This window comes from Zootoca vivipara, chromosome 9 (genome assembly GCF_965207765.1).
Source record: "Zootoca vivipara chromosome 9, rZooViv2.hap1.1, whole genome shotgun sequence".
Classification (NCBI taxonomy): Eukaryota; Metazoa; Chordata; class Lepidosauria; order Squamata; family Lacertidae; genus Zootoca; species Zootoca vivipara.
Genome location: NC_142592.1, coordinates 47,111,315 through 47,124,237, shown reverse-complemented (window position 1 = coordinate 47,124,237; position 12,923 = coordinate 47,111,315). Strand labels below are relative to the sequence as shown.

The 12,923-nt window shown below is 43.3% G+C and overlaps 2 protein-coding genes across 2 annotated transcripts in view; one reads left to right on the top strand and one right to left on the bottom strand.

Moving 5' to 3' along the window:
• Positions 1-12,923, bottom strand: part of SYN3 (synapsin III) — a 176,181-nt gene that overhangs the window by 83,366 nt on the left and 79,892 nt on the right. The gene's annotated exons all lie outside the window — the stretch shown is intronic.
• TIMP3 (TIMP metallopeptidase inhibitor 3) overlaps positions 5,642-12,923 on the top strand; it is a 46,701-nt gene continuing 39,419 nt past the window's right edge. Inside the window, exon 1 of the mRNA XM_035128443.3 lies at positions 5,642-6,005. Within this exon, the coding sequence (XP_034984334.1) occupies positions 5,882-6,005 (124 nt within the window). The 5' untranslated portion in view covers positions 5,642-5,881. The remainder of the gene's footprint in view (positions 6,006-12,923) is intronic.

Sequence of the window (12,923 nt, the reverse complement as noted above, 5' to 3'; positions counted from 1 at the left end):
GTATTTATTGATAGGCAGGGGTATGTTTACAGGTGAGTAGATTATCTCCTCTTTGCAGCTGCTCCCCAACAATGGCTGTCTACCAGAGTTCTCCCTCCTTGCTCGCTAAGCAGTAGCCCCCTATTGTAACAGCACATAGCCCTGCATAAGCTACTTCCCCCAGCAAACTATAGAATGGATAAGCGATTGGCGAGAACCAGAGATCTGCAGCCAAGGATTTGGTTGGTTATTGTATCAAGATATAAAACATAGTGCAGCCGTGTTGTCTTCTATGGGGCCAAATCCATACCCACCAACAGCTCTCCTGCTCCTGGTCAATTGACTGAGGATTTGTTTAAGCCTAACATTTATGGGTGGCAATATCTCCCTCACATTTCTGCCTTTTCCCTTCTTTCTTTGGCTACTCAGCACCCTCAGCCTGCTTTCTGACTTGGACTAACTAGCCCAGAGCCTCATGCACCACTGTCAATGGCACAAACAGCACTCACCAAACAGAGGTTTTTGGGGTTTTTTTTGTAGCTGCACTCATTTGTGAATACTGTATGACTTGACCCTTCCCCTCAGTGGTTAGAATATCCATGATTTTTTTTTCCTGACAGAAGTTCTGCCACTGGGAGGAAATAACAACAATAACAATATTATTATTTATATGGTGCCCGGCTGACTTGTTGTCCCAGCCACTCGGCTGCTCCCAACAAAATATTTAAAAATACAATAAAATATCAAACATTTAAAACTTCCCTAGACAAGGCTTACTTCAGATGTCTTCTAAGTCTGCATCTTTGTAAGCAGGCGCTGGTTAGAACAAATTTTTAACTAGCTAGCTGTATGAAACTGAGAATCCTGCATTCTCGTCGCATTCCAGTGTTACCAAGAAACAGAACCAGGTAGATGGAGTGGAGCTACGAATTCAACATCAAACTTGATTCTCAATGGCCAGTTGAGAATGGCAAGAAGATTTAGCCCTTACCAATGGTGTCTCCAAGAGCACACCTTTAGATTTCCCCCAAAAGTGAATAGTTGCTTCTCACTTCTATCTTATTCTGCCTGTGGAGGCACATTGGAGAAAACAGGAGAGAAGGGGATGTGTGATGCTGATGTTTGGAATGGGCTTTTCTTTAGTTTTGGGTATGAAAGCAATGTAGGATGGAGGGAAAAGTATGCATGGTCTATTCTATGTGAGTTAGACTGGAACAGGAAAGTTATGAATAAGATGACTCAAGTAGTGGAGAAATGTGGCAAATTCACAGGGTTCTGTTGTTTCAGAAGCAGCTACCTTTAGGATTCTAGAGCTCCCTTGCTATTAACTGATAATCTCATTTAACAATTGAGTAACAGTGTCCTTGAAGACACCAGAGCCTTTTAGCTCCTGTCTAGAGACAGTTCACCCTCTTCAGGCATCTTTTGGGAATGGCATCTCAGATATTCCTTGCTGGGAACAGAAGTCAGGAGTGAACAACCAACTTGTGAATTTGACAGATGGAGAACAGAGGGATCTTAATTGGAATGCAGCAAAGGCAGACCTCAAGAAGCACTGGAAACTCAACCCATGCAAATAAAAGATCAATTGAATCTTTAATGATCTCAAATGACGAGCAACATATTTTCTTCTTCTCTCCAATAAATTCCCAAAGCCCCAGTCTCTTGGAACACAGTGCCCTCTAGCATAATTCTCAGACACATTCCAAACTGACCTGGGAAGGGAAATATGTTCTAAAGGAAACTTCTGCTCTGGTAGTGTTGGCAGTCTACTTCAGAAAAAAACTTATCACCTTTTGAGAGTTGCAATGTGCACATATTTCTTACTCTATGTTTATCTGTGTACCAATTACAACATAGCATAGATATAGCTAAGTCTACAATTCAAAAATTTCATCTCCACTATGAACTCACTAGGTGTCCATAGGCAGGCAAGTATATTCTGCCCCCACCTGTAATATAATAAAATAATGCTGGTCTACCTTGCCAGGGTGAATGGGTTAAAGGATTAATAAATTCATACCCATCACCACCGTATATTAAAAGCACTATTATACCACTTTAACTGTCATGGAAAATCCTGGGAACTGTAGTTTTTGTTAAGGGTGCTGGGAATTTTAGCTCTGTGAGGATAGCACAGTTCCCAGATTTCTACATTGACTGTTAAATTAGTTGAATAGAGCTTTAAATGTATGGTGTGGGTGTGACCTAATATAGTGTATGCGAAGCACTTTGAATGCTATAAGTACTACATACGTAAATAGTGTGTATTATTGAGGCAGCTGTCTTAAGCACACTTACTTGGAAGGGAGCCTCACTGAGCTTGGCTAGGCAGGAGACTGAGTAAATATGCTTATGATTGTTCCAAAGGGCTAGGACAGGCACCTAGCTGAGATAAACAGTAGGCAAGTGTGGCCCCTTGGGAAAAATACCCCACATCTTCTGAGGTTTCATGGCCTCTGTACAATTTCATAGCAAAGCATATATATCCCCAACAGCTTCACTAGAGGGTTTTCAATTAATTATATAGGGCTTGTTTCAGATTATAGTCTAAGCATGCCAGATAAGAGCTCATTATGCACTATGGGTTACCTTATCCCAGAGCGCAACCTCTTGGCCTCATCCGAGCAAAGATAACTAGGGCTTCATTATTTGATGATACAGCACTATTTTTATTTTCTTACAAAGGATATATTTCATGTGACATGGTACACTCTAATTACAGGGTTTCTCCATCCTCCCGAAGGAGGTTGGAGAGGGGAAAATTGACCTGGGAGTTAAGCAATTGGTTCAAAGTCTACACACAAAGGTAACACAGAGAGGGAATTGCAATTTTGTTCTCTACTGATCCTGCCCCTGTTGCAAAACAATAAGTGTGGATATAATGCTAGCTTTTCTTGTTGTTACCATAGCTAATAGATTGGGGCAGGCTGAAGAATTTATATGCTCCCTCACTGCACACCCTGGCACCTCTGGAGCCATATCAGGCACACACCTTATCATGCCGGTTTCAAAGGACTGGTCTCATTTTCATTAAGGTTTATTAGATTTCTTATGTTTACCGTAAATTCCAAATGCAGGTTAGAGCAATGTAAAAATACAATATTAAAGCCTATAGTATCACACATATACAATATTAAACTTAAATCCTAATTGTGGCATTTTGGGTGATGCTGCGATAATGCAGCTGTGAATGTCCCCCCTCAAAAAAGAACAAAGAAGAAAAACTCCCCTGCGCTGCAATCAGACTTCAGTTGTGGTCTTGGGTATGTGGGGTCTTGAGTATGTGGTGCCTATGGCAGTTTCTCCAGTTTGTGAATGTGCTTGTGAGCCATAAAGGGTTGGTGACCCCAGTTTTAGCAGCACAATGTAGGGCTAGCAATGCCTACATCTTCTAAATCCCAATAATAGAGTTCTGACATCACACACAGTGGTCTAATGTGATTAATCACCCTGCCCTGTCTTTCCAGGATAATAAGGTTGCCTTGTTACATTTTGCATCTGACAGTTTCCTTTGCTGCGATTCTGTCTCTGCCATATGATCCCACAGGGGAATGGAGCAAAAGAATACAAACAATTCCTCCCCATAAATTGCAGAGAGTATTGCAATTGCTGAAATATGCACCAATATTAAGAGTTGGAAGATGGTGGGGCTTTTCCAAACTCAGTTCTAAACAGCTGACTTTATAAACCCATAGCGACAGGGAGGCTCTGAGTTGAACTTTTTTGAGCATTACACAACTCAGCATCAAATAATGGTTTTCCAGTGCCAAGACAACATGCCATCATTTCCCCACTAGCACATTTGTTTATTGAGGAAAGAAATGTGACATTAATGTGTTGCTGCACTTTTTCCTTACATGAAAAGATAAAAAAGCACTTAAAATGGAATTTGTTTCTACTATCTCTAATTCAGAATTAGCTTGCACCCCATGAGCATATCCACACATATAGGATTTAGCTATTTTCTCAAGGAACTCCTTGAGCTCTAAGGTTGCCATAGGTACTGCAAAGCAGAATTATTTGCATCTTCACCATATTTCAGTCCCCAGGATGCTTTAGGAGAAAACATGAGAATTAAACTTATATGAAAAGAACCAAAGTTGGTACATATAGCATATATCGTTTTTCTTGTGCCTTCCAGCCTGTTTATAATCAAAGGTGTGATAAACATGCAGAAAACCAGGTTCGACTCAGATGACCAGTTTTGACAGGATCCAGTTTCCACACGATGGAAACTAAGTGAAAGCCTGGTGTGTGAAACATCCACCATGAATGGGGGATTTCCATGAGTTTTTCTTTAAAAATGAAAAGAAAAAAATCATACACATGGATTGCTAGAATAGGTTTGGTTGGAAAATAAACAAAATTAGACAGGTACTCTGCCAAACCCCCATAAGAATGTAAGAAAAGCCCCACTGGATCAGGCCAATGGCCCATCCAGCCAAGCATCCTGTTCTCACAGTGGCCAACCAGGAGCCCACAGGAAGCCCATAAGTGAGACATGAGCTCAACACAGCCCTTGTGGGCAGTATACATTGGTAACCTTGGAATCCATGCCTTTGTCTAATCCTCCTTTAAAGTCCTCCAAGTTGGTGGCTACCATTTCCTCCTGGGGGAGTGAGTTCCAAGCAGGACATGAGCACATCAGCACTCTCAACCACTTGTGATTCCCAGCAACTGGCATTCAAAAGCTATTTATCTGTTTATTGGTTAATATCCCGCCTTCCTCCCCAAAGGAGCCCATGGTGCCAAACAAGAAGTGATAAACAATCTTTTTAAAACAATCTTCTTTAAACGCAGAGCCTCTCAGAACAGGGGTGCCAATCTGAAAATATTGCTTGGGACGTGGGCCCCACTCCACATATTCAATCACAAGATGCTGTGCACACACACTATTTGAATGTCAATGTCCATCAACTCCGTCGGGACCCCCTTAAATATTTTACATGGGGGAGATGAACAAAGGGACCTCGCCCCCTAGGATTTGGCTCTTATGTCCCAGAGTGGCTTGCAAAGCACTGTGGACTAGTTATGGAAGCAGTCATAGGTGCCGACTCCCTGGGTGCCCGAGCACCCACAGAATTCTCCATGAAGGGGCCAGGCAGCACCCACGAATTTCGGTGCCAGGGCACTCACAGCCCAAGGCACCCACGGTCGTGGGGCCAAGCTGGCACTCCTGTGAGCAGTCCTGTGCCCACTTGGCTCGGTCTTTGGGCACAGTCAGACCTGCAGCCTCTTGGCACTGCCCTCTCCTTCCAGCAGTTCTTGGCGACCTGTTGGTTGGGGATGAGGCGGCGGTGGCCTGAGGGTCCTTTGCAGCGACAGGTAGCAAGAAGCACGTCCCGATTAACCTATTCTCCTCCTCCCCGTTCCTTTTCCGCGCGCACCAGGCGGTTCCTCTTGCCATAAATCCCGTTCGCAGCCCCCCAGCCAGCGCAAACAGTGAACGCACACATTATTCCCTATATGGAGCTGAATGCCTTGCTGCGACCCCGCCTCCAGAGAGGTTGAGTGGTGGTGGTTTTTTTTTTTTGTAGCCGCTCCCCTTTTCCTGAGGGATGAGGTAATGCGGGGCTCCGATTGGTCCGGGGGGCGGCACCCCAAGAGCCCGAGAGGGGCGCGATCAAGGCTATAACTCTCCGCAGCAGCCGAGAGCGGAGAAGGCGGAGAGGCGCTCAGCAGGGTTCGAACTCGTGCAGGAGAGAATCAAATTTCTTTTGAGAAGGGGTGGAAGGAAACGCAGCAACAGAAAGTCCCGCAAGATCCAGCGTGCAGTCGCAAAGTAGAAGAGGGAGGCAGGGGGCTGCAGAAACCGCAACAGTTTTGCAGAGATCCTCCACCCTTTCCCCGGTCCGTGAGAGAGAGAGAGAGTAACTGTTAGGGCAGGAGCATCAACAGCATGTACGGGTGCGTGCTGAGCCTTCTCGTGCTGCTCTGCAGCTGGAGCCTGAGTGACTTTCTGGTGGAAGCTTGTACCTGCGTCCCAATTCACCCTCAGGATGCTTTCTGCAACTCTGACATTGGTAAGTGTACAGTTCCCTCTGCAGTCGTCCTGTCCGTCCGTCCCCCCCCCCCACCCGCTAACGGGCAGCCTTATTGGCTCCTGTGGGCTTCTTAACCTCCCTGGTGCCATAGATTTGAAAAACCAGTGGTTCTTCAGTGGTTTGAAGAAAGCAGTGGTTGCTTCTGGAAAACGCACGCAGGTGTGCCTGTGTGTTGATACCCATCGTTTTTAACTTTAAGCACTGTACAGTACTGAACCGGTGGAGTCTCAAAGCAAAGCCATTTGACTGAGACGTGCTGTCGGATCTCCCAGGGACACAGACCTGCTTTGCAAGAGAGCTAAGCAGTTTTGCAAAATTCTAAGCCGAACCTCCGGGTTGCGTTTCCTTTCCTTCGTCCTCGCTTGTATATGCTCTCTTTCTTATACTTTGTATGAGTCGAGTTCACGATTGCTTGCGGTGTTATGAAGTTTAGTGATACTCAGAAAGTTCTCTGATCCAGTGTGAGCTGATTATGTCAGGGCTCAGTTTCCGGGAGAATTAGGAAGGAAAGCAGCTTCAGAGCATACCAGAGGAATCCTAGCACATTTGATGGATTTCACCAGTTCCAGAGAAGGAACAGGGAATAATGCACTTCCGGATGTGCCGATCCTTTGATGTTCTACCCAACCTGACTTCAATTAAACTATGAAATGCAGTTAAAAATAAAGGGGGAAACCGATCCAGATTTCAGTGATGTATGTTTACAATTCTCTCTGTGTTGGCATATTCTTGAAGAAATATTGCAAATAAGTGTTTGAAAAACACCCCTTAAGGTACAATGCTTCTCATAATCACAGAGTCTTCTAGGCTGGGAGGAAAAGTACAGCATGGATTTATAGGCTATAGTAACAGACTGTGAAACAGGCTTCTTTCCTACACAGACAAAAGCAAAACCGAAGGTGTGTGCGCAGCCAAAATGTCCTTTATATTTGCTTAAGTAGCTGGGTTAGTGTCAAGCAAATACTAAAACAAGAACACGGGACAAATTCTCCTGCTCGAAGGGCCTGTGCCCAGCAACTTGAAAATAGTGTTATTCACAGAAATTAGTCACAACTGTATTGATGGGCTCCTCATTCTCATAATGTGGAGCACAGTGTCAAGGAAAAGGCATTGTGGGCTTTCTGTGCAGTGTGCTTTGAACTGGGCAGGTTCATAAATTGTGTCGTGTTTTCAGGCAATCAAAACAAAAGAAGTGTGGTACTTGACTTTCTGAAATCACTATGTGTATTATGTATATATGCACAATTGTCACAAGGGAGAGAGGAACAAGTTAAAATGGCTCATTTGTAAATGCTTTGCGTAGCTTTCCTTCTGAAAAATGTAGTTCATAAGCACCCTGACTTTTTACAGCTGACCAGTGGAGTAACAGTGCTCTCCTCCTCCGTCTGATATGGTGCTATTAACTGACCACATATAGCCACACTTGGTCTCTCACAGTCTATTGCAACAGTTTCAAAACTTTTTCTTCCAGACAATTACAAGACAATTCTGTGCTTAGCATCCCCCTTAGAGAAATGGATCTCAGTAGCCCCCTAGCTCCTTGTGCCACACTGTATCCCAGAACAATTACTTGAGAGGCTCATCCCAAGACTTTTGTGACACTCATGGTTGCAGTTTGACCCATAGTGATAGTGGCCAATGTGGTGCCCTCCAAATGTTATTGAACTGTGACCCCCATCATCCCTGATCATTGACCATGTTGGCTGGGGCAGATGGAGGGCTCTGTGTTGGCTACTCCTGAAAACAGCTTGAAAATGGCATGTCTAGTATATATGCCCATACTCATTATGCCCAGATAATAACAGGCAAAGGTTGTGATATCTGAGTGACATTTACTGCCGAGTTTGGGAATACTGTACGTGGCCCTCCATATGTTGTTGGAGTACAGCTCTCATCGGCCTCAGCCAACATGGTCAGTGATCAAGGATGATGAAGAGTACTGCAGTAATCTCACAACATCTGGAGGGCTGCAGGTTAACCCCCCCCCTCTACAGAAAGGTAAAAAGCTGTACGATAAAAGTGGTGCCCTCTCTAGATCCGTTCTGGTAGTGCGGATCCCTTTACACTGCAGCTCCAGATAGCTGTAGGGTGAGTGGCTGTGCAAAGGCATCCATCCATGTGGTGGTTTGACAGTATGCTTAATACTCCACACAAGTGCTGCCACTTCCTTTGGGAGGTGAATTACTTGCATGGTGGAGCAACCAAGTGGTGAAAGCATTTACATGGACCTGAACAGGCATGGAGGTGATACTACCTCCAAGTTAAGCTTTTCACACCTGAAGATGAAATGATGTTCCTTCTACGTACTGGAGTGCTCTCTCTCTCTCTCTCTTGACACACACAAAGAGGGAGGCAGGAAAATGGCCTCTCTTCCAAACTATGCTGTAACTGCTTCATATTGTTTCCTTGTAAAGCTGGCCTTGAATGCTGAGATGGAAAAGGTTTTATAGATATGGATTGCTATGGAAAACTGCTTTTTCTGTTTGAATGTCATTAACAGAATTTGGTTTCTAAGTAGTTAGCCTACTGAAAGTTAAAAATAAAATAAACTAAAAATAAAGAACGAGGGTTAGAGATTTGAGCCAAGTCCATTTATTCATGTCTAGTTTAGGTACTAGGTTGGGCATGGAAAGCAAAGAAAAACTTTGCATGTTAAAAAAAGTGCTGGGAGAGTTGCAGTTTTACTTGAGTAATTTTAGATTGGAAAATCCTGCAAATGGACAGCTCAAAGTTCACTGGAATATTTTTTTAATGCTGCTCCTTTCTTTGCATTGTAGGAGTAGGCGTATCAGTTTAGAGGCCACTGCCATTGAGAGTTTGCATTTTTCTGAAAATAGGAATACTGTACTTTCAAAGGTCATTTGTGTGCTCTTCCACGTGCTTCTAATGTACCGCGATGCATGAGATTGCATTGTTCTCTTAATCATAAATGCTGTGATTTCTCAGCGTACTATAAATACTGGTGTTTATGTGGGAGCAAAGAGGGTAGAATTGAGAAGGTGCATCTGGAAGTGAGAATAGCAAGCGTGATTTTGGCTGAAGTGAAAATTAATAAGTACATTTTGGATTAGCTCTACTGCTGGGTTTGCTTTCACAGTCAAGGGGTTGGGACAAGACACAGGGAACAATCCAAACCCAAGTTCTGCCAGGATGAGTGAGGTGTGGAAAAGATGGAGCTCTGGCTGAGCTGGAAAACCACTCCAACTCATACTTTCTAGACATGGGACAAGCAGAAGTGGGGGCGAGCCCTGAATATTTTACGGCATATCAATAGATATGTGTTTTAAACTCACTCTGTTAAATGAAGCATGAATCCGATCCAGCTATAGTAACAAATTATTCTAGTGACTCAAAGATAACACAGTCTCTTAATTGTTGATGGTGTGAATAAGCTCCTAGTAGGCAGACTCTTTGTGCTAATTTAGTGTCAAATTCTGAATTTATTTTTAAATCATAGCTTCAGAATTGGAGTTAGTTGCAAGCTGAACTGAAACTGGGGCAGAGTGTAACTTTTACCACAAAGTGCAAACACTAGAGAACAGCATATAAAGTGGAAGATTAACAGAATTTCCAATACTAAGAGTCTATTTTTCATTTTAAACATGTCTTAGCCACAATGCTGAGAAGCACACTGTGGTCTGTGAAGGGCCAAGTCCTTTGGTCAACTACCAGCCCTGCCAGCATCTCTTTAGTAAACACTGCCATGCTCCTGAAGAGCCAAAAGAGGAAGAATTGGATCCAAACTTCTAGCTGACGAAGACATAAGTGTTTCCATGGAGACTTGTAGCAGTGTACCAGAGCAGGGTTTAGGCAGACTAAACTACATGCTGGTTGATAAAACAATTTGTGTATGTGTATTAGAGTGGGGAGAAGAAGGTTTTTTAGGCTTGGCAGCAACGCTGCACAGCTCTTCATATTCCTGGCAAAAATGCATGTCTTAGGGAGGAGCCAGTGCAGCAAGAACAGGTGCTTCAGAAAAGGCTTCCAGGACAGATCTGTTCTCGTTGTCCCTGTGACTCTGCAAGTCAATGAAGTAGTTAGAAAGCATCCTGGAAAACGTTTTCTTTTCTTTTTTAGAAAGGAAATGCTAATGTGGTTTCGGAAGGAGCTGGATAATGCTTGCATCTTGTAAAAAAACACACACTTGCTTGAATTCAGGTACTAGGGTGAGCTCATTCATTTCTTCGTACTGGTGTATGACAGCAGCCTATAAGAGGGCAGTTGTGATGGCAGTGGTGAAAGGCAGTTCAAGTTCTATGGAGTCATAGTGACACCAGCATCAGAGGAAGGGAAAAGGTGGTTTTGGATGCAAGACAAGGGAGGAACAGGAAGTATCCAGCCTGGCCAAGACCGTCTCCTTCCTCAGAGCAAAATCTTGCCTCCCCTCTAACCATACTAAAATTAGGATAGCAACAGGACTGTCATGAATAAAAATATATCCATAATTGGGTCTATGGAGAGTCCAGGTTGCCACAATGGAGTACCAGACTGGACAAGAGCTAGTTATGACAGTCTAAGGCAGGCATCCCCAAACTTCGGCCCTCCAGATGTTTTGGACTACAATTCCCATCATCCCTGACCACTGGTCCTCTTAGCTAGGGATCATGGGAGTTGTAGGCCAAAACATCTGGAGGGCCGCAGTTTGGGGATGCCTGGTCTAAGGTCCACCATAGCCATCTTAAATTGCACCATAGATTTACTCCTGTTTGCTACAATATTTGGGCCAAACTGTCCTACAGGAAATTGCCAATTTAAGTTCAATCTGGGCTTTTTAATTGGATCCTTGCAGCTTATTTTGACTAACAGGTTATTCTTGTTTGCTCCTAAATTATGTGCGAAATAGGGCAAAATAGAAACAGTGATTTAAAAAAGAACAATAAGAAGATCAGAAGGGACCATCCCTGGGAAATGAGGAAAGTTGTAATTATGATACCACAGGTAATTTCCTATATGGAAGGACTTTCACTGAGGGAGCATTCATAAATGGGACCCTTCATTATAGTCTAATACTGTACAGGCCAGAAAGCAATGTTTGCTCTTTATATGGTTTTATACTATGGTTTTATACTAGTCTTGTGTGCATTTATCTGGAAGTAGGGATGGGTGAAACTGCCAATTTCAGTTTCTCTCTGATTCTCATTTCTCTAATCATAGGGTTCCCTTCAGCTATGTTTGACTCAGAGTAGACACATTGAAATTAATGAACCTAAGGTAGTGATGGCTTGAAAAAGAAGAGAGGACGTGACATGAGAGAGCTCTGTGAGCCTGACAAAATAGCTTTGCTGCTTCTGTCCCTCAAAGGACACACATTTTGATTCCCCCTTTTGTTATTGTATGCTGAATAATGGAGACAATTGCTTTGTCTCCCCTTACAAAGCTGTGATCATTCCAGCAGGCATGTTGTACTTTTTAAAAATATATATCCTTTCTGCATGAGAAGCAAGAATTCTTCAGATTGCTAAATGAAGCATATCTGTATGTTTGGAGAGACCCTCCCCACTTCCTTCTTTCTGATAAAACGCTACAAGTATCTCACTTCACTATTCCACCTGCTACCAACACCCCAATTACACTTAGATAGAAAAATGTCCTGCGGCTACACCCTTTCCCCAGCCTTTTCTGACTAAAACTTAACCAGTTTTAATAAACACATGAGCATATGTCTCATGTTATGCAAGGAATTATCTGATGTAATGGGTGGATACTATTGGTCCCTGTTCATCTCAAGAGTTTTGATGTCTAAAATCTTAACTCTTCTTCCTCTTGAAATAAACTTACCCCATCTGCATGAGTTTGCTGTTGTATAAAGCAGACACCACACTCTTCTATATTGCCCTGCTACTCAATTCAGCACCCCTGTTGACCATGAATTGTTTAGCAGGGAGCCTGAGTAATCCTACCGGTAGTGGAGGCTCATACTCAGTGGAGAACAGGATTCTGGATCAAATGGACCATTGGCCTGATCAAGTAGGTTCATAATTTCTTATGTTAACCTCCATCCGCCCTTAGCCAGCCCCACTTGCTTGCCAGGGAGTGGAACTACCTGTCATCCTTCTCTTCCTTACAGAATTACCTCTGTGAGTTCTACAAACTCAGGAGCGAAAAGGGTGGGGACTGGACTAAAATTAGTTGCCTGTGTATTGCCATTGGCTCTGGCTCCACCTGCTGTTGGTATTCTTGCCTTCTGCCCCTCTATTCCTAATGGGCACCGACCATTACTAATGCACTTCCAATTATATGTTACAGTATATGTTAATATGTTATATGTTAATTATATGTTAATTATATTAATTTCCTGCTTGGCAGGGGGTTGAACTGGATGGCCCTTGTGGTCTCTTCCAACTCTACGATTCTATGATTCTATGATATGTACATACTTCTGTTAATTTGGAGTTCTTTGCTTCCTGAAGGAAAGCTCTCAAATGATATGTGTGTGAAATCTTCAGGAGCTAATTAGTCAACCAACTTCCCAGGCAGAATTCTGGGTCACAATCAGCTGGTGTCTTTAGATGTGTTACAAGGTATTTATTTATTTTACAAATTGGCAAACTGCTTTCCCAGCCTGAGGCCATCAAAGTGCTGTACAACAGGATATTCCATTCAACAGCAAAGTATTCTGCGGAAGAGAAGGATACAACCTTCCCCAACCTGATGCTCTCCAGATGTTTGGGACTACAACTCACATCAGCCCCAGCCAACATGACCATGTTGTAGTACAATATCTGGAGGATACCAGGTTATTGAAGGCTGGTTTAGCAGCCAAGAGAAGTGATTGAGTGACAGCTACAGAGGCTGGCCTGGAGATTTGAGAACACTTGGTGCCTTGTGGAATTTGGCTTGTAATTTGTTACTAGTCCAAAAGTTTTTCTTCCAAGAATGTGATGGAAGATTGTGTGT